This window comes from Peromyscus eremicus, chromosome 7 (genome assembly GCF_949786415.1).
Source record: "Peromyscus eremicus chromosome 7, PerEre_H2_v1, whole genome shotgun sequence".
In the NCBI taxonomy this organism is placed as follows: Eukaryota; Metazoa; Chordata; class Mammalia; order Rodentia; family Cricetidae; genus Peromyscus; species Peromyscus eremicus.
In genome coordinates, this window is record NC_081422.1 from 102,889,891 (window position 1) to 102,914,928 (window position 25,038).

At 43.9% G+C, this 25,038-nt stretch overlaps 2 protein-coding genes across 6 annotated transcripts in view; both read left to right on the top strand.

Moving 5' to 3' along the window:
* Qrich1 (glutamine rich 1) overlaps positions 1-19,020 on the top strand; it is a 39,789-nt gene extending 20,769 nt beyond the window's left edge. For all 4 annotated transcript variants that reach the window (XM_059268677.1, XM_059268675.1, XM_059268678.1 and 1 more), the window contains 7 exons: positions 6,303-6,480; positions 7,047-7,201; positions 9,314-9,428; positions 15,250-15,358; positions 15,708-15,859; positions 16,322-16,412; positions 18,224-19,020. In XM_059268677.1, coding sequence (XP_059124660.1) covers positions 6,303-6,480; positions 7,047-7,201; positions 9,314-9,428; positions 15,250-15,358; positions 15,708-15,859; positions 16,322-16,412; positions 18,224-18,416 — 993 coding nt within the window. In that variant the 3' untranslated portion in view covers positions 18,417-19,020. The remainder of the gene's footprint in view (positions 1-6,302; positions 6,481-7,046; positions 7,202-9,313; positions 9,429-15,249; positions 15,359-15,707; positions 15,860-16,321; positions 16,413-18,223) is intronic.
* Positions 19,021-19,463: 443 nt separating this feature from the next.
* Positions 19,464-24,454, top strand: Impdh2 (inosine monophosphate dehydrogenase 2). 2 transcript variants are annotated; one of them, XM_059268680.1, is made up of 15 exons: positions 19,464-19,658; positions 20,067-20,115; positions 20,662-20,763; positions 20,862-20,936; positions 21,180-21,386; positions 21,855-21,942; positions 22,013-22,212; positions 22,290-22,380; positions 22,471-22,566; positions 22,787-22,858; positions 23,508-23,651; positions 23,737-23,881; positions 23,972-24,115; positions 24,200-24,283; positions 24,373-24,454. In XM_059268680.1, the coding sequence occupies exons 1-15, from the start codon at positions 19,561-19,563 to the stop codon at positions 24,392-24,394; spliced, it is 1,617 nt and encodes a 538-aa protein (XP_059124663.1). In that variant the 5' UTR covers positions 19,464-19,560; the 3' UTR covers positions 24,395-24,454. The 2 variants fall into 2 exon arrangements, with proteins under 2 accessions (XP_059124663.1, XP_059124662.1); XM_059268679.1 differs by lacking the exon at positions 22,787-22,858 and having other exon boundaries at positions 19,469-19,658.
* Positions 24,455-25,038: the final 584 nt, after the last annotated feature.

Sequence of the window (25,038 nt, forward strand, 5' to 3'; positions counted from 1 at the left end):
GCCTCCTGAGTGCTGGGATTAAAGGTGTGGTCCACTTTGGCACAGATGATTATTTTATTTATATGGGTGTTTTGCCAGTATGTATGTCTCTGCACCATGTATGTATATTACCTGTGGAAGCCAGAAGAGGTTGTATGATCTCCTGAAACTGGAGTTATAGATGGTTGTTGATTCTGTGGAAGCCAGAAGAGGGCGTAAGATCTCCTGAAACTGGAGTTACAGATGGTTGTTAATTGTTAATTGCTGAGTCATCTTTCAGGCCCCCTTCCACAGTTTTTTGGGTTTTGTTTTTTTTCCTTTTTCTTGTTTCTTTTTTTTTTTTTTTTTTTTTTTTTTGAGACAAGGTTTCTCTGTGGAACTCTGGCTGTCCTGGAACTCACTTTGTAGACCAGGCTGGCCTTGAACTCACTAGCGATCCACCTGTCTCTGCCTCTCCAGTGCTGGGATTAAGGCATGTGCCACCACTGTCTGACTCCACAGTTCTTAATTGGGGATAAAAGGAATATTTGTGAACCATTGTTCCATTACAGAAATGTTAGAAAACACAGAAAGGGGGGCTGGAGAGATGGCTCAGGGGTTAAGAACACTGACTGCTCTTCTAAAGGACCCGAGTTCAATTCCCAGCACCCCCATGGCAGCTCACACCTGTCTGTAACTCCAGTTTCAGGGAACCCCGACACCCATGGCAAAAACACAAATGCATATTAAAATATATATATTATGTATATGTATATATATATATTATATCTATATTAGAAAGAAAAAGGTGTTGAAAAAGAAAAGAGAAAAAAAAGAAAACACAGAAAGGATGTTGGTGTTGTAAAGCAGAGGCAGAAATCTAAGTTTAAGGTCAGTGTTGAAGACTGGGCTAGAGAGATGCCTCAGCAGTTAAGAGCACTGGCTACTCTTCCAGAGGACCCAGGTTCAATTCCCAGCACCCACATTTTATGGCCCACAACTGTAACTCCAGGTCCAGGGAAACTGATCCCCTCTTATGGCCTCCAAGGGCACCTACACACATACACACATATAAATACACAGACATATACACATAAATAATTTTTTTCCTTAAGATTTATTTATTTAGGGCTGGAGCAATGGCTCAGAGGACCTGAGTTCAATTCCCAGCAACCACATGGGGGCTCACAACCATCTGTAATGAGATCTGGTGCCCTCTTCTGGCCTGCAGGCAGAACACTGTATACATAGTAGCGTGGAGGCAGAACACTTTATACATAGTAAATAAATAAATCTTTTTTTAAAAAATGTATTTATTATGTATATAGTGTTCTACCTGTATGTCTGCCTGCAGGCCAGAAGAGGGCACCAGATCTCATTACGAAAGGTTGTGAGCCAACATGTGGTTGGGAATTGAACTCAGGACCTCTGGAAGAGTAGCCAGTGCTCTTAACCGCTGAGCCATCTTTCCAGCCCCAAATAATTTTTTTTTTTTTTAATTAAAAAAGGTCTAGAGACATGACTCAGTAGTTAAGAGCTCTGGCCGCCCTTCTAAAGGATCTGCGTTTGATTCTCAGTGCCCACATGGTAGTTCACAACTGTCTATAATTTGACTTCCATGGCATCTGTTGCCACCTTCTGCCCCCCATCCCCCACCCTTATTTTCTTTTTCTTTTTCCGAGACAGGGTTTCACTGTGTAGTTTTGCACCTTTCCTGGAACTCACTTTGTAGTCCAGGCTGGCCTCAAACTCAGAGATCTGCCTGCCTCTGCCTCCCAAGTACTGGAGTTAAAGGCATGTGCCACCACCACCCGGCTATTTTTATTTTTTTTAAAGGCAGGATTTTTCTGTAGCTTTGGAACCTGTCTTTTAACTCAATCTGTAGACCAGGCTGTCCTTGAACTCAACAGAGATCCGCCTGCCTCTGCCTCCCAAGTGCTGGGACTAGTGAGCTACCACCACCAAGCCTTGTTTTTGTTTTTTGTTTGTTTGTTTGTTTTTGAGACAGGGTCTCTAGATAGTCTGGCTGTCCTGGAACTCAGTATATAGACCAGGCTGACCTCCACCCACAGAGGTCTTCCTGCCACTGCCTTCTGAGTGCCAGAATTAAAGGTGTGCACCACCATATCTGGCCTCCCTCAGGCCTCTTAAGGGTACTAGGCACTCATATAGTGTGTGAGCAGACATGCATGTAGACAAAGCACCCATATGCATAAAATAGAACTTAAATTAAAAAGAAAAGATGGATTAGGGAGATTGCTCAGCACCCACATACAATTCTAGGCATCTCAAAATGTCTGTAACTTCAATACTGGGAGACAAGTGAGTTCTAGGAACTCATTGGCTGACCAGCCTAGTCCAAACTGATGAACTTGAAGTTCAATGAGACAACCTGTCTCAAGGGAGGAAACTTAGGAGAGATGATAGAGTAGAACCCTCTTGTCTTCCCTGCCCTGCTGAGGTATGCATACAGGTGTCAGGTGTATGTACTCATGTGAGCGCGCAAGAAATCTCTTGAGCCAGGCATGGTCATGCACAAATTTAGTCCCAGAACTCACTCAGGAGGCAGAGGCAGGCAGATCTCTGTGAGCTCAAGGACAGCCTGGTCTACACAGAGAAACTCTGTCTTGAAAGACCAAAAAAAAAATCTTTTGAAAAATACTCAGAAAGAAAATACAGAACATACTATTTTATCAGTTAGTCAACATTGATCACTACTTACTACTTTTTTTTCATTTTTTGTGTTAAGCATGTGCATACCACTGTGCTACATACTTAGCTCTATTATAGTTTGAATAGAGAGAAAACAAGTTTATTTCCATGACTGTCTTGTACACTTAACCCTTTTTGTGTCTATTTCATATATATTTTTTATATTTATCCATATATATTTATATTCTTAACTTTATTTCATATATGTAACTATATACCTACGTGAGTAAAACATTAAATGTTCTAGTTTTAGTAAATATGTATTTCCTATGTAGTCCACTTGGATGAGTGTAGTCTAATTTTCTAACCTAACCAATTCCCCCCTCATTTTAAGTTTTCCCATGATAGTAAACAGCTCTTAACTTTTTTGTTTGTTTGTTTGGGTGAGTAGTAGTGCTAAAGACTGGTCCCAGGGGTTTGTGAATGTAGACAAGTACTCTATCATGGCATTTATGCAGATTTCCTTTAGGGTAGAATCCTACCCAAACATGGAACATTTTTTTGAGTCTCAACACAATGCCATGAACACTTAGGTTTTATCTCTCTGTTACAAGTATTTCATTGCCTGGCGGTGGCGCACGCCTTTAATCCCAGCACTCAAGAGGCAGAGACAGGCAGATAGATCTCTGTGAGTTCAAGGCTAGCTTCTGGTCTACAGAATGAGTTCTAGGACAACCAGGGATACATAGTGAAACCATGTCTCAGGAAAAAGTATATTGTTGAAGTTATGTGTGTGAGCAAATTTTCAAGCATGTAGAAACAATTTTGCTTTCAATTGAAATTACTTGATATTTGGGGCTGGATAGATAGTTTCAACAGTAAAGAGCACTGACTGCTCTTCCAGGGGACTTGAGGTTCAATTCCCAGCACTCACAACTGTTTGTAACTCCAGTTCCAGGGGACCTGGCATCCTCACACAGACATGGATGCAGGCAAAACATAAAATAAAAATAAATCATTTAACAAAAGAAATTGCTTGATATTCTTCAGATTTTAGGGGTATTTGGGGGTAATGGTCTGATAGGGTTGCTTAGGAAGCATGTTATAACAGCTAAGAACCTATATTAGGGATCTGTTGTTTAACCTTTTGGGAATTGTAACTAACACAGATGTCACTTGTCTTATACAACTTAGCTGCGAAGCCATTGATGATGTACCCATTATTTTAAAATAGTGCCTCTTATCTTTAGTGGTGGCAAATCCCTTTAGTCCCAGCACTGACGGGTTGGGGAGGAGAGGCAGGCGGATCTGAGTTTGAGGCCAGCCTGGTCTACATAGCGAGTTTCAGGACAGCCAGAGTTACATAGAGAAACCCTGTCTCACAGGGAAAAAAAAAAAGAAAATGGATTATATTCTTAGGGGAGAGAATGTAATTTGAGAAAAATCATGCAAAGTAGAACTTGAAGCTGGCATGGTATCACATGCCTGTAGCTCCAGCGTACTTAGGAAGCTGAAGCAGGAAGATCAAGAGTTTGAAGCCGGCCTGAAACTTTGAATGCTGGGAATCGTATGCATGGATCATGCCCATCTCATCAGGGATGGGCTTCCTGGAACTTGTATCTTTACACTTGTAGGATTACAGGCGGGATTATACTTGTATACACCCTGTCTCCTGAAGTGCTGAAGACTGACTCTAGGGTTTCATAAGTGGTAAACCAAGCACCAGTGCTGATTCCAGTCCATCATTGAAGACCACTCAAATTATAGTCTGGAAATAGGGCCCAGATATGGGTGTTTTCTACCAGTTTAGGTGATTTTTAAGGTAGAACTGAGGTTTTTTTGTTTTGTTTTTGGTTAATAACAAAGTCTTATTTAACCCACTTAGCCTTAAAGTCACTATGTAGCTATGTATCGCCTTGACCTCTTTATCTCCCCCTCCCCTTTCTTTTCCTGTCTTCCAACTGCTGGAATTCCAGATTTATACCAGCAGGTTTGCAACTAAATTCTCATAATCCCAACCCTGCACATTTGGAATTGGATATGTAATCTACAGTTTAACAACTTTGTTTCTACATGGGAGTTTGTTAGATATGTGGCCTTCTTAGGTCCCAACCCAGATGTTTTCAGTCACTTTATAGACATTTTAGTAAAATGCCTAAGTGTTTGATTTGCACAGTGAATTTTTAAAGCAGTGTTTGAAAATCTTTACTTAGGGAGTTTTTAAAGATTTATTTATTTTGTATATGGTGTTCTGCCTGCATGTATGCCAGCACGCCAGAAGAGGGCACCAGATCTCATTACAGATATTTGTGAGCTACCATGTGGTTGCTGGGAATTGAACTCAGGACCTCTGGAAGAGCAGCCAGTGCTCTTAACCTCTGAGCCATTTCTCCAGCCCCTTAGGGAGTTTATAAAAGACTGAAACTTGAACTCTACCCTTTGGAGAGATTCTAGGGCAATTTGAGGTATTGACCTTGTAGGGTTTTTTGTTGTTGTTGTTTTCTTTTACATGTATGTTTCTTTTTCTTGTCTTTTTTGGGAGAAGTTTCTCTGTGTATGTTTCTCTAGGTTTCTCCTTGGCTGTCCTGGAACTTGCTTTGTAGACCAGGCTGGCCTTGAAATCAGATCTGCCTGCTTTTGCCTCAAGTGTTGAAATTAAAGGTGTACCCATCACTACCCAGTTTTCTTTTTTTGGTTTGGTTTGGTTTTTGGAGACCAAGTCCTCCTTATAGCCTTAGCTGGCTTTGAATTTGCCATAAAGCCTAGGCTGGTTTCAAACTTGAGGTGACCCTGCAACCCTGCCTCTGTAGTACATCATGTATTGCCATGCTTGGTTTATTAGTGTTTTTCAATGAGAATCAAGAGCTAGCAGAATGGCTTAGTGGGTAACAGTGCTTTCTCCAAGCCTGTCATCCTGAATTCAGTCTTTTAGAACCACATGGGAGAAAGAGAACTGACTCCCACAGTTGTTTTCTGCCCTTCACAGGCACACTGAGGGCACACATAGACATACACATGCACACAATTTAAAAATGTAACAAAAATATTAAATGAGAACTGGTGTAGTCAGAGCTGAGAAACATTGTATTGGCCCAGTTATATTGCTGCCATTGCTGTTTGTGCAGTAAGATTAAACTCTCCAAAGTGTGAAAATAGGACAGCAAAAGGAGTTAGCTTTTATTTTTCCCAATTGAACGAGCAGTTAAGATTCATTTTCATGGGGCTGGAGAGATGGCTCAGAGGTTAAGAGCACTGGCTGGGGGCTGGAGAGATGGCTCAGAGGTTAAGAGCACTGGCTGTTCTTCCAGAGGTCCTGAGTTCAATTCCCAGCAACCACATGGTGGCTCAAACCATCTGTAATGAGGTCTGGCTCCCTCTTCTAGCCTGAAGGGATACATGCAAGCAGAACACTGTATACATAAAAAATAAATAAATCTTTAAAAAAAAAAAAAGATTCATTTTCTGGCCAGACGTCAGTGGCGCAAGCCTTTATTCCCAGCACTCGAGAGATGAATTTGAGGCCAGCCTGGTCTACAGAGTGAGATCCAGGACAGGCACTAAAGCTACAAGGAGAAACCCTGTCTCGAAAAATCCAAAAAAAAGAAAGAACAAAAATTCATTTTTCTGACATTTGTATTAAAGGACCTAATGAAAAACAGTGTTAACATGTTCTGATGGTTTCTGTCTCCTAGGCACAAACTGTACAGGTTGCTGAAGTTGAGCCACAGTCACAACCACAGCCTTCACCAGAACTTTTGCTTCCAAATTCTTTGAAGCCAGAAGAAGGGCTTGAAGTATGGAAAAACTGGGCTCAGACCAAGAATGCTGAATTAGAGAAAGATGCTCAAAACAGACTGGCCCCCATTGGGAGTGAGTATTTGGGAGGCAGGGGAGGCTGGGATGTGTCTAAAGTTTAAGTAGAAGAAAAACAGAATGGCAGGCATGTAGCATCTCTGGCTCTGAGGACTAGAGAATATGCTTGGAAGTATTTTTTGTGTTATGATGAACAGGATGTAGTCTTCACCCTGTGAAATGAGCAGGATTTGTGGGATTTGCCCAAGACCAGATTTTTAGATATGTGGGTTTCTAGAGTCAACAAAAGACCAAGGAAGAAGGAATTTTGGGAAGAACTGGCAAGTGCCAGTGAGTTGTGTTTAGAGCTTGTCTTGATTTACTTGCTCATATTAGAGTGTAGTTTCTGGGTTTTCTGTTTTCATTTCTTGGCCCTTAGCGAAAGGAAACCTGTTGGTGTAATAGTGTAAGAGCATATGTTACTGAATTAATAGAACAGTTCTGATTACAGATGCAAATGGCCACTCCTAGCTCAGGCCCAGTTGTGCAATATTGTCTCTGAGCCCTCCTTTTAGCAGTGTGAACAACCAATTAAGACATCACTATTGCCAGGACTCCATTCACCCTTAGGACTTATGTCACAGGGCGCCAGTTGCTACGATTCCAAGAAGATCTGATCTCCTCTGCTGTGGCCGAATTGAATTATGGCCTCTGTTTAATGACACGGGAAGCTCGAAATGGAGAAGGTGAACCCTATGACCCAGACGTGCTCTACTACATTTTCTTGTGTATACAAAAGGTAGGAAGCGATCTTGACAGGAACTTGTTTGAACTGTGTTCCTATTGGATGCTTTCACATTACTCTAATTTAGGAAAATGACAAGAAGGGATAAAAGGACTATGCAGCACACCTGTAACCCCAGCAGTCGAGGTCTTTGTGAGTTCCTGCTGGCCAAGGCTACATAGATCCTGCCTCTTTTTTTTCCTTTTTTTTTTTTTTTTTTTTTTTTAATGCTTGTGTGTTCACTTTAGAAAAGAATATATGCAAATAAGTATGTATAATTCTACCACCTAGGAAACCATGAGGGCTAGTGAAGGGGCTCAGCCCTTGGAAGTACTTGCTGTGCAGGCCTAGTGACCTGAATTTCATCCCCAGAATTGATGGTGGAAAGTGTTTAGTGATTAACTTTTTTTTCTTAAGTGAAAATCATTTATTTATTATATTTTCTTAAAGTAAGTGCATAGTTTTTATAAAGTTACTCAATCTGGTATAGCTTTTATTGTACCTTACATTAATACAAAACAATTGTTTGAAGGAGTATGGCTAAAATGGTATACAAACCTCTGGCTTTTCAGAATAGCAGAGACTTGCAGATTGGCAATTTGGGGGAGCAGAGGTAGATTTCTTCCCACTCAAGATTCCAGAGTAGGATTCCACAGTATGATGGTAGAAGGCTTGTTTTTCTGTTGGAGCTCACTGTATTGACTGGCTCTGAGAACAGTTACCTTCTAGTTTATTCCTTTCCTTCTGGTCCTAACCCATAACTACCTGAGTTACCTCATATGCTGCTTCTAGTCATAGCAGGTAGTCTAGTGTAGTAATATCCATTTATAGAAACGGAAATTAAAAGACTTACATGTGTTGGAGAGATGGTTCAGCAGCTAAGAGTACTTACTGTGTTCAGTTCCCAACACCTACGTGGTGATTCACAGCCATCCCTACCTTCAGTTCTAGAAGATCCAATGCTTCCTTCTGACCCCTGATGGCACCAGGCATATATGTGGTACACATAAATATGTATAGATTAAGCACTTATACACATAAATCTAAACAGAATTAAGATGGGCATGTTAGCATCTGCTTTTAATTCCCAGCAGGGTTGTGGGGAACAGAGGCTGATAGATCTCTGAGTTCAAGGCCAGTATGTTCTACTTTGTAAATTGTAGGCCAGCCAAGGTGACAGAATCAGTCTCTATCTCAAAAAACTATGCCAAATTTTTAAAAAACAGAAAAAGATTTGCATTTGTTACCACAATACTCTTAATAAGAAGGTATCACGCCTACCCACTACCCACCTCTGTCCTTTCTTTAAAATTATTTATCTATCTATCTATTTATTTATTTTTGGGGATGTGGTTTCTCTGTAACAGCCCTGGCTGTCCTGGAACTCACTTTGTAGACCAGGCTAGGCTTAAACTGACAGAGATCCACCTGCCTCTGCCTCCTGAGTGCTGCAATTAAAGGAATGCACTACCATGTCCAGCTTCTATTCGTGATTTTTTTTCTTTTTGGATTTATTTTATGTGCATTGGTGTTTTGCCTACACGTATGTTTGTGTGTGGGTGTTAGATCTTGGAGTTACAGACAGTTATTAGTTGCCATGAGGATGCTGGGAATTCAATCCAGGTTCCCTGAAGAACATTCAGTCCTCTTAACAGCTGAGCCATCTCCAGTTCCCGATTCTATTCGTGATTTTTAAGAGTCATTTTATTTCGTGTGTATGTGTGAGTACCTCTGTGTATGTATGGGCACTGTATGTAAGCAGTAGGGGCTGTGTAGATGCTGGGAACTGAACCTGGGTCCTCTGTAAGAGCAGTAAGTGCTTTTAACTGCTGAACCATGTCTCCAGTTCCCACCTCCAAGATTTTTTGCTACAGTGCCTTGTTTATATGGATAGTATTCACAAAAGATCCCTCATTAATTCAGCTCTCAGAAACATAAAGATGTATTCATGTGATTCGAGGTATGCTGTGGAAATAACACCAGCTGGATAATTCTGATCTAATACCTTTTTTTTTATTGGAGAGAATGAGTAGGTTAAGGAAGTGGTTGGTAGTAGTGAAAAAATGTTTTTCCAAAGATTTTACTCAAGAGACTACTGGTAACATTTGTCAATTACTTTCCTTTTAGTATCTTTTTGAAAATGGAAGAGTAGATGACATATTTTCTGATCTTTACTATGTTCGTTTCACGGAGTGGTTGCATGAAGTTCTGAAGGATGTCCAGCCCCGGGTCACTCCGCTTGGTAAGAATTTCCCTTGTCTTTGAATTTCCTTCTTTTCTACTTGAATTTCTGCCTTTTCTCCTCCTCCTCCTCCTCCTCCTCCTCTCTCTCTCTCTCTCTCTCTCTCTCTCTCTCTTTCTCTTTTTCTTTCTTTTTAATGTATGTTGGTGTTTTGCCTGCATGTGTTTCTGTTGTGTGAGAATGTTGTGAGCAGAGAATTGTGAGCTGTCATGTGGGTTCTGGAAATTGAACCTGGGTCCTCCAGAAGAGCAGTCCATGCTCTTAACCACTGAACCCTGTCTCCCACCCTCCACTCGGACTTTAAGAAGATGGGTAGCTAAGTTGGTGTGGTGAACACCAGCACTCAGGAAGCAGAGACAGGTGGATCTGTCTGCGTTCCAGGCCAGCCAAGGCTACATAGATCTTATCTCAAAAACAAAAGCAACTATAAGAAAACCCAATCAAAACAAAAACATAGGTAGCATCTCAAAAACAAAAGCAACTACAAGAAAACCCAATCAAAACAAAAACATAGGTAGCGTCTTTGGCTGGCTGCAATTATAATGTGGGGGAAAGGGACTATGATTCACAAGCAACAGTTTGAGTCTCTGATGGTTTCCCTAATAAGAAAGGAACACTGTTCAACAGAGAGTTCTGCTGATCCCAGTGTGTAAAACTGGGGGCGTCCAGAACTGGTGTGATTACTAACAACCTTTCTTCTTGTCCAAATTTATTAATCAAAATAAGAATCATAATGGGGGGCGGGGTGGCTGGAGAGATGGCTCAGTGGTTAAGAGCTCTGGCTGCTCTTCTGAAGGTCCTGAGTTCAGTTCCCAGCAACACATGGTGGCTCACAACCACCTGTAATGAGATCTGGTGCCCTCTTCTGGCATGCAGGCAGAACACTCTATACATAACAAATAAATCTTAAGGAAAGAATTATAACTGGATGGTGGTAGAGCAAGCCTTTAATCCCAGCTCTTGGGAGGCAGAGGCAGGCAGGCAGATCTCCATGAGTTCGAGGCCAGCCTGGTCTACAAAGGGAGTTCTAGGACAGCCACAGCAGTTGCACAGAGAGACCCTATCTTGAGAAACAAAAAAAGAACTATAGCCAGGAGTAATAGAATGTACTTGTCCCAATTAATAGGAAGGCTAAACAGGAAGACTGCTTGTATCAAAAAGCAAAAAGTTTAAAGCCAGTGTAGGCAGAATTGTGACACCATTATATGAGAAAAAAAACTAAGTGAATAAAACAAACTTGGAATTATCATTACTGATTATTAAAATGTATTTTTCAGGGGCTAGAGAGATGTCTTAGTGGTTAAGAGTACTTGTTTCTTGCAAAGGACCGAGGTTCTAAGTCCTGGCACCCACATGGTAGCTTACAACCATCTGTAACTCAAGTTCCAGGGAATCCAGTGCCTTCTGCTGGCCTAGCAACTGAAATTACATACAAATGGTTGTCAGCCGTGTGGGTGCTGGACATTGATTCCAGGTCTTCTGCTCTAAACCATCAAACCATCTCTTCCACCCCCTAAGTTTTTGTTTTTCAGATAGGCATGGTAGTCCATTTCTTTAATCCTAGCAACTGGGAGGCAGAGGCAGGCTGATTTCTGTGAGTTCCAACAACAAACTGTCTTCCCTGTCTGTAACATCAGATCCTGTTGACCTATTCAATCCTTCCCTGCCTTCGAGACTCTGATAGGTTTTAATTTAAAAAAAAAAAAAAAAAAGCCAGGTGGTGGTGGGCACACATCTTTAATCCTAGTTCTCCAGAGGCAGAGGTAGGCAGATCTCTGTGAATTCCATGCCAGCCTAGTCTACAGAGTGAGTTCCAAAAACAAAACAAAAAAAATTTTAACTGCCCTACTGATTTCTTTCTCAACATTCAGAAGCTATATGTCAAGTCCCTGATTCAAAAGAAAAATTATGAACCATTGTGTCTGTAGAATATAACTATGGATTTATCCAAAGCCAGCATCCTGGATAATATTTATGTCAAAAGAATACAAGTTTTCGCCGGGCAGTGGTGGCGCACGTCTCTAATCCCAGGAGGCAGAGGCAGGTGGATCTCTGAGTTTAAGGCCAGCCTGGTCTACAGAGTGAGTTCCAGGACAGCCAGGACTGTTTCCAGTTTCATAGAGAAACCCTGTTGTGAAAACAAACAAACAAATAAATAAATGATAATGCAAGTTTTCAGTAGCATATCTTAGTTAATTTTTGTTTTACGTATATTTTTCCCTGGGTAGTTTTAGAGGTCCAGCAAAACTGAGGAGGAATTACAGACAATTCCTATAAAGAGCTGGGTGTGCTGGTACATGCATGTAATCTCAGCACTTGGGAGGTAGAGTCAAGGATGATCTGGAGTTTTAAGTTCAGTTTGCAGTATATGTTTGAAACCCTGTGTCCAAAATGGAAGTTCACATTGTCTAACGCTCATGGTTTTACAGTAGGGCTCATTCTTAGACCTTTAATGGGTTTTGGTAAAGGTATGGATACATGTATTCATCATTATGGTATCAGTACAGAATGTTTGTGTGTATATACCACATCTGTGCAGGTTTCTGCAGAGACCAGAAGGAGGGCATCAGTCCTCCCTAGAACTGGATTGTTAAGGTGTTGGTTGCTAGGAAACAAACTTAAGTCTTCCAAAAGTACAGATTGCATTTTAACCACTGTGCTCTCTCCATCACTACAAAATATTTATTCTAAAAATTTGTTTCCCATTTATTTATCACTTTCCCCAAAGCCTTTGGCAACCAATGATAGTTTTCTAATATCTCCATAATTTTGCCTTTCCTAGAATGTCATAGCTGCTTCCACTGCTGCTACTGCTGCTTTGATTGATTGATTGATTGATTGATTGATTGATTGATTGGCAGTGTCTCACTGTTTAGTGAGTCCTGGCTAGCTTGGAACTTGAGAGATTTACCCACCTTTGCCTCCAAAGTGCTAGGATTAAGGGCATATATTGCCATGGAACACACATATCTGCCTATTTTTGCCTCCAATATGTCATCATGGCTCTATTGGGTTGACTTACTTATCCTTCTTGTGATTCATATTTCAATTAGCAATGTGCATTTAAAGCTCCTGTGTGTATTTGTGTTGTTTGTTTGTTTGAGGCAGAGTCTAACAAATCCCAGACTGGCCTCAAACTATATAGTGCAGGGTGACTGAGTTTCTGATCCTCCTGCCTCCATCACCAAGCTCTGGGGTTACAGGTATGTGTTGTCATCCCTAGTGTAGATGGTGCTGGCAGTTGTACCCTTTGTGCATACTAGACAGTCACTCGACCAACTATAGCCACCACCCTGTTGGATTTTTTTAATTAAATACTATTTTTGTATTATGTCTTGTGTACTGTGTGTATATGTGTGATGACCACGGAGGCAAGAAGAACTGGAGTTATAGCTGATTGTGAGCCACCATGTGACTTCTGGAAATAGAACACGGGTCCTCTGGCCAAGCAGCCAGTTCTCTTAACTGCTGAACCATCTTTACTGTCTCTTTAAGACAAGGTCTTAGGGGCTGGAGAGATGGCTCAGCAGTTAAGATCACTGGCTGTTCTTCCAGAGGACCTGGGTCCAATTCCCAGCACCCACATGGCAGCTTACTGTTATAAGTTGAGTAGCTGTCTGTTACTCAAATTCCAGGGGATCTGACATCTTTATACAGACATGCATGCAGGCAAAACATCAATGCACATAAAATAAAATAAAAATAAAAATAAATAAATAAAAGACAAGGTCGTATGTAGCTCATTCTGGTCTCATTTATTCTGTAATATTTAACTGTTTTTTTGTTTAGAACTTTGTTTTTTTGCTTGTTGTTCTTTGTCTATGTACCCCTGGATGCCCTGGAGCTCACTATGTAGACCAGGCTATCCTGGAACTCAGAAGAAATGCTGAGAAGTCCTGGTTCTTAGGTATTAAAGTCCTCTTTTAGTTTACAACACAAGGCTTTTCTGTGTAGCTCTGACTGTCCTGGAACTCACTCTGTAGACCAGGCTGTCATGGATCATAGAGATCCTCCTGCCTCTGCCATTTGAGTGCTTCTGGGATTAAAGGGATGCACCATCTCCACCCAGCCTATTAAAATCCCTTTTAATTGCATAGATGAGAATAAAGTTAGGAAAGAAAAAAAATGTAAACTGTTGAGGCAGGTGGCAAAGTCATCCACCAAGAACAGAATATGCCATGGTTTACTTGAGGAGAGGGCTCTGCTATGCCGGTCATCCTGTATTGTAGGGCTTCATACATGGAAAGAGGAGAGTGCTTGGCATTGCTGCTTTGCTGTAATGTATAGAGTAAATAGACCAGAGCGAAGCCAGAGGCAGACATAGTTGAACACTGCAATTCCTGCACTCCTGAGTCAGAGATGGTAAGATTGTAAGTTCCAGGCCTGCCTGGGGTACATACTGAATTGCAGGGTAGCCTAAGCATCATGGAGAGACTTGATCAATGAATCAAAAAAACAAGAAAAAAGCCAGAAATGTCTTCAAGAAATGGAAATGCTTTAAGTAATAGAAATGAGGACTGTTGGGCCAGGCAGCGCGGTGCATACCTTTAATCCCAGTATTGGGAGGCAGAGGCAGGCAGATCTCCGTGAGTTCAAGGCCAGCCTGCTTTGTAAAGTGAGTTTCAGGACAGCTAGAGCTATTAAGTAGAGAAACCTTGTTTTTGGGGGTGGGGAGAAAAAGAAAAGAGGACTGTATCAAGCAGAATGGTTTTTCTTCCTCTTAGGAATTGCCACCTTCACTTTCTGACTATGGCATCTTAAAAGTCTTGGAGAAGTAGGCTGTGTCAGCTCATCTGCTAGCCATGTCCCCACTACACAAATACTTGCACATCTTTAAAAGACTTGAACACATGAAGGTGCCATAGTGGTCAAATCAGATGGCATGTTACTGTTTATCCAGGTTCAAACTGTTGGCCTTTTGAACCCTGTAGCTATATGTTTACTCGGGTATGAGAGTAATACCTGGTATTTTGGAGGAAACATGTAGCCTTCCCTTTTGTTCATGAAATTGCCTTGCTTTCCAGGAATGGTGGATATATATTTTCCAAGTTTCTATGCCTAAACACCCTGAAAATATGATCTAAGGGCTAGAGAGATGATTCAGGCTCTTGCAGAGGACTTGGGTTCAGTTCCCAGCACCCACATAGTGGTTCACAACCATCTGTAACTCCATATCCGGGCAATCAGATTATCTTTTTCTGATCTTCACAGGCACCAGGCAGTTCACACAGTGCACATACATACATACAAGCAAAACACTCATATACATAAAATAAATCTCAAGAAAAGAAAACATGACCTAAGCTTCTTAAAGTATATAAGCAGAGTTTGGGTTATAGCTTTATATAGTTTACTTTCCTTAAGCACATTCCTTTTGCCCTAATAATCTTTGATGGGTGTAGAGGGATTAAGTATCAACAGTCATAGAAACCTGTTTTTCTCCACAGAAGCCTGTGGTTCTTCAGAACAGCAGCAACCGTGGTACCACCTTGAAACTTTATTATCAGTTCCTACCCCACAAATTTGGTTGTGACCCAAGGGTCTTTGCTTTAACTAGCTCTGGATTATTTAACCACATCCTAGGGATATTTCCCGTTAAGACTTGTTTCTATCCAGGCGGTGGTGGTGCTCACCTTTAATCCCAGTACAGAGGCCAGCCTGGTCTACAAAGTTGAGTTCCAGGACAGGCTCCGAAAGCTACACAGAGAAACGCTGTCTGGGAAAACAAGACTGTGTTTCTGTGTAGTCCTTCTCTCTTCTGGTCCTAGTGTTTGTGGACCTCTGTCATCCAGTTGTTGCAGTGGTGCTCTGTTCTACCTAGGCTATGTTCTGCCCAGCCACGTGACTGAAGAGATGCTGTGGGAATGCAAGCAGCTTGGGGCACATTCCCCTTCCACACTGCTGACCACCCTCATGTTCTTTAACACCAAGTAAGTGTTCTGGAAACTACATGCTTAGCTACTACTGCCATCTAACTAGTGCAGAGAGTGGAAACACCAGGAGGAAGTTCTGTATTCCTCTGACACATTTCAGAAATTGTGAGCTAGTTGGGGTCCATTTGGCTTCTTTTTTGTATAGTGAATGGTAAGGTGCAAAAGCCTTGCCAGACCCTTTCAGTCCATTTTAACATGGCTCTTTCTCTGGACAATGTGCTTAGACATGGCCCTGCCCAGATCCTGGGAGTAGGGAGTGGTTTATCTGAGTCACTGATGGGCTAAAGGTAAGTCATTGTATCCTCCCGGCATCCCTCTTTTTGCCTTGCTTGCACTTGTGGTCCAGGTACTTCCTGTTGAAGACAGTAGATCAGCACATGAAGCTGGCTTTCTCCAAGGTCCTTCGACAGACAAAGAAGAACCCCTCAAATCCTAAGGATAAAAGCACGAGTATCCGTTATCTGAAGGCCCTTGGGATCCATCAGACTGGCCAGAAAGGTAGTGAAAGGAAACAGGAATGACAGCAACCAGTGCTGCTTATCTTGCCTGCCTTTGTCCTTCTGGGGATGTATCTAAAGTTGAAGTTGTCTGGATAGGTTGTCTGCTTCCTTCTCCTTGACCAGAAGCTCCAAACATTTCTCATAGAATCAGGGATGTTCTAGAGAACATAGCTTGTTTCCTCCTAGTCAGTATCCATGCCTCCTCCCTTTCCTTTTTACCCAGGATTTCCTTGTTGAGGTGGTTGAATGCTTAAAGTTACTGATCTAGGTTTACATACACTAGTGCCAGGTCTGTCCTGTATGCGTTTGTTTTTAGTTATTTGTGTGTGTTTACACCCACACACATGCATGTCTTTGCACACGTGCCACCTTCCGAGAGGTCAAAGCACAACTTGGAAGGAATCGGTTTTCTCTTTCTTCCTGTTGAGTCCTGGATATTGAACTCATGTTTATTTAATAGTTACAGATGACATGTATGCAGAACAGACAGAGAATCCAGAGAATCCATTGAGGTGTCCCATCAAGCTATACGATTTCTACCTCTTCAAATGGTGAGGAGGCCTTCTATACTAACATGCAAGTGAATGTGTGTGTTTGTGTGTTGATGATAGGATGGGCTTGAATTCCGGATTCACTCACTCACCTACCTTCCAAGCACTGGAATTACAGGTGTGCACCACTAAATCTGACTTTTATATTTGGCTTTTGGAAATGATTTGCTTTCAGATTAAAACTGCAAAATGCCTCCCTATGACAAGATGCACATACTAAGTAAGCATGCACACAGATACTGAAAGGAAAGTGGGACGGGGGTTGCCCAGGATTAGAGTGCTTGTCCAGTGTGCCCTGAATTGAACCCCCGTACTACTAAAGAAATAACTTTTTGTTTGTTTGGATTTTTTGTTTGCTCTGCCAAAATGTGTGATATACACAGTACTATGATATAAAGGGGATCACTGAACTCTTGACGGCTACTCATTTGGAGACAGGGTCTCTCTATGTAGCCTGGAATTCAGTAAGCCAGGCTGGTCTCCCACTTACAAAAGATCTCTTTGCCTTTGACCTAAGATGGCTGGGATTAGATGTGTGCACCACAAGGACAGGCTCTGACGTTGACTCTTCATAGAGGAGGTATAAAAATACAGAGCCTATTGTTTTAATCACATAATGAAGATGGTCCTGTACCATTCTGCCTCAGATTTGTTACTGCTGTCATCAACATAGGTGGGGGGTGTTCCTTTCAACTTTTTTTTTCTTTGTCCCAGCAGTTTGGTATATTCTCTTCATATTAATGTCAAAAGGAGCTTTTGTGGTTAGGGATCTTTCTTTTTTTCTTTCTTTTTTTTTTTTTTAAGATTTATTTATTTATTATGTCTACAGTGTTCTGTCTGCACATATCCCTGCAAGCCAGAAGAGGGCACCAGATCTCATTACAGATGGTTGTGAGCCACCACGTGGGTTGCTGGGAATTGAACTCAGGACCTTTGGAAGAACACCTCTGAGCCATCTCTCCAGCCCCGATTTTTCTATTTCTATTAGATTAAAACCCTTACTTGTTTCTCACTACTCTACAAATAGTCCTTATATGATGAACAAAACCTAGGTGCACTCCCATTGCTTGTTCATGCCTGCTGCTTTTGGCCCATAACCATACTGTGCATCCAAGGGCATTAAGCTTTCTCTTCTCGACTGGACACAGCTCCTCCAAGGAAGCCTTTCCAGATCGCCTGTCTTTGCCTCCGACTAGTTCCTCTGTAGCATTCAACTGCTACCAGTTCTTACGTATTTGTGTAACTTTGTTAGGAACTATCTAATAATTGTTCCTGCTCACTTCTTTAACATCTGTACCTAATATAGACCTGGCACACACAGCCCTTCATTACATTTGGGATTGCTGGATGAATGCTTGTGAGATGATGGAGTATGCTAAGTACTGAGGAGGTTCAGCGCTATGTATAGACTACAGAGGAAGTGAGCCCAGTAACACATGTATTGGTGGAGTAGAGAACAGTATGATTAAACAGCTGGAGCTAGATCTTGTAGATGGTGAAGTCTGCTGTAATTGTTATGTAGATTTAAATGTTAGTTTCTTGTGGGGCACATTCTGAGGTACACTAGGCAAGGACAGTAAGTGATTTGATCACAGTGTTTATATAGAGGATGAGAGAGGCAACTGTCACTGGCATCTACACTGGCCCCAGGTGAGTTCCTGGCATGGTGTGTAGAGTCCGTGGAACTCCATAGCTGTGTTACCTTCAGATCTGCTGCCTCAAGAGCTCTTCATATAATGCATATTTTGGAGGCTCAAGCTGGAAGTGTTAAAATTATGCTATTATCCATCTTTTACTGGAATATTCTTCAGCCCCCAGAGTGTGAAAGGCCGAAATGACACCTTTTACCTGACACCTGAGCCGGTGGTGGCTCCCAACAGCCCAATTTGGTACTCAGTCCAGCCTATCAGCAGAGAACAGATGGGACAGATGCTGACCCGGATCCTGGTTATACGAGAAATTCAAGAAGCCATTGCCGTGGCCAGCGCAACCACCATGCACTGAGGTGCCTCAGCCACAGTAGGAAAAAAAAAAAAATCCAGGAAAAACCAGACAAAGACTTTTACACTAAAGAAGAGGCCTCCATTTTTTTTTTCTTTTTTCTTCCTTTTTTTCTTCCTTTTTTTTTTTTCTTTTTTCTAATTGTAGTTACAATGCTTTTCAGGCTACTTCTGTTAAAAATGTAAAAGACAACGTTGCCCCTTTCCATCTTCATGGACCTGGGCAGAACCCTTGGTTCATGGGGCTCTGGGTTTTCTGAGAGTCAGGTGTCCTAGGAAGTGGCTGGCTTTTTCTTTCTCTTTTTTTCTTTTGTCTGGGGCATGGGAAAAGGGCTTGGACTGTTATGGGACAAATATGGGCCCTTCCCTTCCTCAAGGAAGATGGAGCTGCTGATGGATCAACCCTCCTGGGAATCTCCACGTGACCTTCACTTTGGCCTGGCAGGCTTGACTGACTACATGGAGCTACAATTTTTTCTTCATGCTCAGACATAAACTTAGATCTTAATGAACGAAAAATGAGGGGAACTTCAATTATGATTTTATTAAAGACAATTTCTATTGCACCCTCCTTTATGACAAGTGACATAGATGTTAAAAACTTTACCCTGCCCTTTTTTTTTTTTTTTCTGGCCTAACATTGAGGCCTTAAACCTGAGGCTCCTGTGCCTGATGGAATTCTTGTAACATACACTTGTGTATCATATAAAGATACCACTCTTTCTCTTATGTATTCTTATTCTAGTTGTTTATTAAGAATGACAAGCACGTCTTTTCAACACTTCAGTGGATAATGTGTCTTTATTTGGGGGAGGAGCTTTTCGCGAAAGTGGAAACAAAACTTAATTGAATGGGCCAAGAGCCTTCGGGGGCGGGGCGTTGTGAAGGGGCGGGGCGCTGGGAGGGGTGGGACAGGAAACAGCCCTTCCGGCAGGAGGGCCAATGAATGCAATGAGCATGCGTTCATCCCTCCCAGCTAACTACGCCTCCCTATGGGGCGTTGCGCAAATACTCACGCCCTACGCCCTGGCGTCAGCGACGCGCGCGGCGTAGTGACGAAATCGTCTGGTTTATATTGGCGCGGTCCAGACGGCGGAGGCCTCTGCGGCGCGGTCCTCGGAGGCGCGCGTCCGTGCTCCTCGTTGGTCATGGCGGACTACCTGATTAGCGGAGGCACGTCTTACGTGCCAGACGACGGACTCACCGCACAGCAGCTCTTCAACTGCGGGGATGGCCTCACCTACAAGTGCGGGTCTAGGGCAACCATCTGGGGGAGGCGAGGGGCCCGGATGAGGGCTTCATTGAAGCTTTCCTGGGAGCGGACATGGGGAACAGGTTCCGGGGATTACTTATCTACGGAGAATAACTTTGACAGATGTGGAGCCAGGGCTGGGATAGAAAGGGTCGTTTCAACAGTACGTAGTACTTGAATCTTGAGACTGTTCTCTGGACGCATGGAATTGTCAGTGTGCAGGAGCACTAATGACAGCTAGTTCCTTGGCAGAAGACTCCCCTGTCTCTAATCCACCCAGTGCCATCTTGCCTGTGGCACACGGGCTGAGCATAGCTCCCTGTTCAAAGCTTTATGGGATGATATATGGAGTTGGAGTCTCTTTTTATAAGCCTGAGAATCCTGCCTAATTCCCTCCTACAGCGATTTTCTCATTCTTCCTGGGTATATCGACTTCACTGCGGACCAAGTGGTGAGTATAATAAGGGACTAGGTTTTTCTGTTTTCTTTTTGAGATTGTGTCCCTGTATAACTTTGTAACTGGTCTGGAACTAGTTGTTGACCAGGCTGACCCTGAACTAGTGGTCCTCTTGCTTCTGGCTTCTGAGTGAGTGCTGAGATTACAGTAGGCACGTGCCATTATGCCCATTCTAGGAATTGAGTTGTGAACGTCTAGTCTAGGAGGGAGGAAAGGGCTGCTGGTTGGTTGGTTGGTTTTGGTTTTTCGAAACAGCTTTCTCTGTGTAGCCTGACTGTCCTAGAACTCTTTGTAGATCAGGTTGGCCTCAAACTCAGATCTACCTACCTCTGCCTCCTGAGTGCTGGGTTTAAAGGTGTGCATCCTTACACCCAGCTGGTGCTGCTGTTTGTTAATGTGAGCTACACCAGAATGGGGTTTAGGGAGTTGGGTAGAGTCAATGGAATGGTCTTTCTGGTGAGCATGCAGGTCACCCAGGGCCATTCTATGGACCCTGAGGAATAAGCTGTTTTTTCCTTTAGTGGTCCTTTATCTCCTCAGGATTTGACCTCTGCTCTAACTAAGAAGATCACACTGAAGACCCCATTGGTTTCCTCACCTATGGACACTGTCACTGAGGCTGGAATGGCCATCGCAATGGCGGTGAGCCCAGAGGGTTATGGGAGGACAAGGCAGGGTGCCATCTCTGCCAGATATTGCGCTTCTAAGTCATCACTTACTGGCATGTGTTCATCTTGTAGCTTACAGGAGGCATTGGTTTCATCCACCACAACTGTACACCTGAATTCCAGGCCAATGAAGTTCGGAAAGTGAAGGTCAGAAGGGCAAGGGTCATGGCCAGGGTCTCCTGGGAATCACAGAGGTGGGGTGGGGTGGGAGTGAGGGTTTGTTCTGCTAAGGGTCCTTTCTTCCCACTGTGGGGTTGAGTTACTGAGGAGAAAGACCCAAGACCCCATTTCATAAGATAGTGCACCGTGCTTCCAGCCCGTACGCTTTAGACCAGGAGGCTGATGAAAGTGATGTCAAAGATGCAATGACCTTCTCATCATCTCTTCCAGAAATACGAACAGGGATTCATCACTGATCCTGTGGTACTTAGCCCCAAGGATCGTGTGCGGGATGTTTTTGAGGCCAAAGCCAGGCATGGCTTCTGTGGTATCCCCATCACAGATACAGGCCGAATGGGGAGTCGATTGGTTGGCATCATCTCCTCAAGGGACATTGATTTTCTCAAGGAGGAAGAGCATGACCGTTTCTTGGAAGAGGTAGGTCTCCATAGCAGGGGCAACCAAGGTGTAACAACCCAGGCTGAAGAAAGGCACTTTCTTTTACCTGTGTGAATTACTGATGTCCTCATTTTCTGGCCACAAAAACCCCCAGCCGTGTTTCTTACTTCCTGGGGTTTCTGCATCCCTTCTCCCTGCAGGGACTCTGGTGACTAAATGTCTGCTAGCATTCCCGCTTTATTTTTTCCATGCTTAAGGTGGAGGCTAGTTCTTAAGGACCTTTCTGGTTCTCTTTGCTCCTGAGTGGATTTTCCTTCTCGATGAGAGGCTGCTCCCTGTACTGTGTTCTTACTCAAGTATCACTAGTTTCAGTGGTATAACGACTACTGGGTGCCTGTCAGAGGGACGGTTGGGGTCCTGGATGTGATCATGGTGGTCCTTTGATAGTGTGGCCTGTGGGAAAGAGAGGGTCCTGGTCTGACTCGTCTGTCCTCATGGTTCATCTAGATCATGACAAAGAGGGAAGATCTGGTGGTGGCCCCTGCAGGCATCACTCTGAAGGAGGCAAATGAAATTCTGCAGCGCAGTAAAAAGGGTGAGTCCTGAAGGTGGGAAGGGGCACAGAAATGTTCAGGGTCCTCATTCATGTCCTGTCTTGTGTTCAGGAAAGTTGCCCATTGTGAATGAAGATGACGAGCTAGTAGCCATCATTGCCAGGACAGACCTGAAGAAGAACCGAGATTACCCACTGGCTTCCAAAGATGCTAAAAAGCAGCTGCTATGTGGGGCGGCCATTGGCACTCATGAGGATGACAAGTATCGGCTGGATTTACTGGCCCTTGCTGGTGTGGATGTAGTGGTTTTGGTAAGCTACGACATAAGTTGGGGTGGAACCCAAGGGGTGATTGCCATATCATGGTATAGAACTTCTTCCTGTCCTAGGATTCTTCCCAGGGAAACTCCATTTTCCAAATCAATATGATCAAATACATCAAAGAGAAATACCCCAATCTCCAAGTCATTGGAGGCAATGGTAAGAGAAGCCGCACTGGTTGGTGGGTGAGGATGTTTGACTCTTCTTAGCACCTGGACCCTCCCTCATTACCCTTCTGCTTCACTGTAGTAGTCACTGCTGCTCAAGCCAAGAACCTCATAGATGCAGGTGTGGACGCTCTGCGAGTCGGCATGGGATGTGGTTCCATCTGCATTACCCAGGAAGGTAAAAATAGGCTCTGATCGGGGCCGACAGATCTCAGGGCAACTACACTTGAGTCCTCCAACATGGGCAACTCTAGGGCCAAACAGCCCTCTTGGATGGGTGACATGGCTGGAAGCAAGACAAGTTCTTGTCACCCCTCACCTGCCACTCCTTGCCTAGCCTGGCCTCCTTGCACCTGCTCTGTGCCCTCTCTAAACTCTGGTCTGTTTGTTTTATTTAGCGGCTCCCAAGATCCCACCAGACATAAAGTCCCACAGCCCCAAATGCCCTTCTACTGTCACGGGCTGCTATAGTAAGTCTGGCCCGGCGCACTGGCCCGGCCCAGCTGCCCACTGCCCGGCTGCTTGGTTGACTGTAGCTGTAGCTCCCAGGGTTTGTGGTGCTGTTGGGTGGGCAGGGCAAACAGATGTACAGACCATGGTTTGGGGGCTGCTTGAGATTACAGCTCCTTTCTAGGGTGCTCATAGAGCAGGACCTCCTTCCCGAGGCAGGCCCTGCTCTGCCCACATCCTCTGCAGTAGGCATAGCTCGACAACCAGTCCTTGAGCCTGCTCTCTCCTATGTTACCATTGCCCGACCTTGCCTGAACTGCCCACTATGCAGGAAGGGCTAGGCCTGACTTGGTGCCTCTGGATACTAACTGCACGATTCTTCTTTCTCCATCTGTAACCAGCTGGGCGGGGCTTCCCGGCTGCTATAAACTGCATGTGCCTGAGGCTGCATTGGGCCCTGAGCCCTGCACACATGCACGTGCACACGCAGAGGCGAAGCCAGCACAGCTGTTTGTATTATTCAAGGCAGATGAGCAGAGCCATCCCAGACACATCTCTTCGTCAGCTCTTGACTTGGTATAGGTCTTTCAGAGCTCCTGGGTCCTGTGAATGGCCCCTTGTATCCCATCCCAATACCACACATCCATCTGTTCCTCCATCTCTCAACAGTGTTGGCCTGTGGGCGGCCCCAAGCAACAGCCGTGTACAAGGTTTCTGAGTATGCTCGGCGCTTTGGTGTTCCTGTTATTGCTGATGGAGGAATCCAAAATGTGGGTCATATTGCCAAAGCTTTGGCTCTTGGGGCTTCTACAGGTAAGACCTAGTCACCTTAGGGCCAGGTGGTATCCCCTTTTCTGTGTTGCTCAGATTCTGCCTTAGTTTACTTATCTCTCTGCAGTCATGATGGGCTCCCTCTTGGCTGCCACTACCGAGGCCCCTGGGGAGTACTTTTTCTCAGATGGGATCCGGCTAAAGAAGTACCGTGGTATGGGCTCTCTTGATGCCATGGACAAGCATCTCAGCAGCCAGAACCGATATTTCAGGTAGGACAGGCAAACAAGTCACTCTGCCAAGCCCTGCATGTAGTCCCATCCCTATGGCAACTTTGCCAATTTCTTTGCCTATTCCAACAGTGAAGCTGACAAAATCAAAGTGGCCCAAGGAGTTTCCGGGGCTGTGCAGGACAAAGGGTCTATCCACAAGTTCGTCCCTTACTTGATTGCTGGCATCCAGCATTCCTGTCAGGACATTGGTGCCAAGAGTTTAACCCAAGTCCGGTGAGCTTGGGGAGCTGGGCCATGAATAGAGGGAGTGGTACAAAGGCCAGCTACTGTCTGCATCTAATACCTGCCTTTCTACAGAGCCATGATGTACTCTGGGGAACTGAAATTTGAGAAGAGAACATCCTCAGCTCAGGTGGAAGGTGGTGTCCACAGCCTTCATTCGTAAGTAGCCCTATGCCTGAATGGGAGTTTCTGCCAGCCTCAGACCTCCTCCTTCCTGCCCTGAACTCACAGGTGGTCTCTGTCTGCAGGTATGAAAAGCGGCTTTTCTGAAGAGATCCAGTATATGCCTTGAATTTTTCAATAAAAAGTTTTGGGAAAAAAAAGTGACAACTGATCTTTAAGTTTATTTTTGTTTTGTTTGTTTTTTGATTTTTCGAGACAGGGTTTCTCTGTGTAGCTTTGCGCCTCTCCTGGAACTCACTTGGTAGCCCAGGCTGGCCTCGAACTCACAGAGATCCACCTGGCTCTGCCTCCCGAGTGCTGGGATTAAAGGCGTGCACCACCACCGCCCGGCCTGATCTTTAAGTTTAGTAGGCACATGGGACTTTGCACCATCACAGATGTTAAAATATAGTCCTTTCCTTTCTGGCAGAGCACTGGGCCGTGAGATAAACACACTGTGTGGACCTGGAGTTAGTTTTAGCTCTAAAGAAGTCAGGAAAAGGGAGCTGGAGAGCTGGCTCCGAGGTTAAGAGCACTGGCTGCTCTTCCAGAGGTCCTGAGTTCAATTCCCAGCAACCACATGGTGGCTCACGACCACCTATAATGAGATCTGGTGCCCTCTTCTGGTGTGCAGGGATACATGCAGGCAGAACACTGTATACATAATAAATCTTTTTTAAGAAGTCTATTGGGGTCCCCTTGCATCTGCATATGAGCATGTAGTGAACACTGCCTCCCAGCCTTTCAAGGCC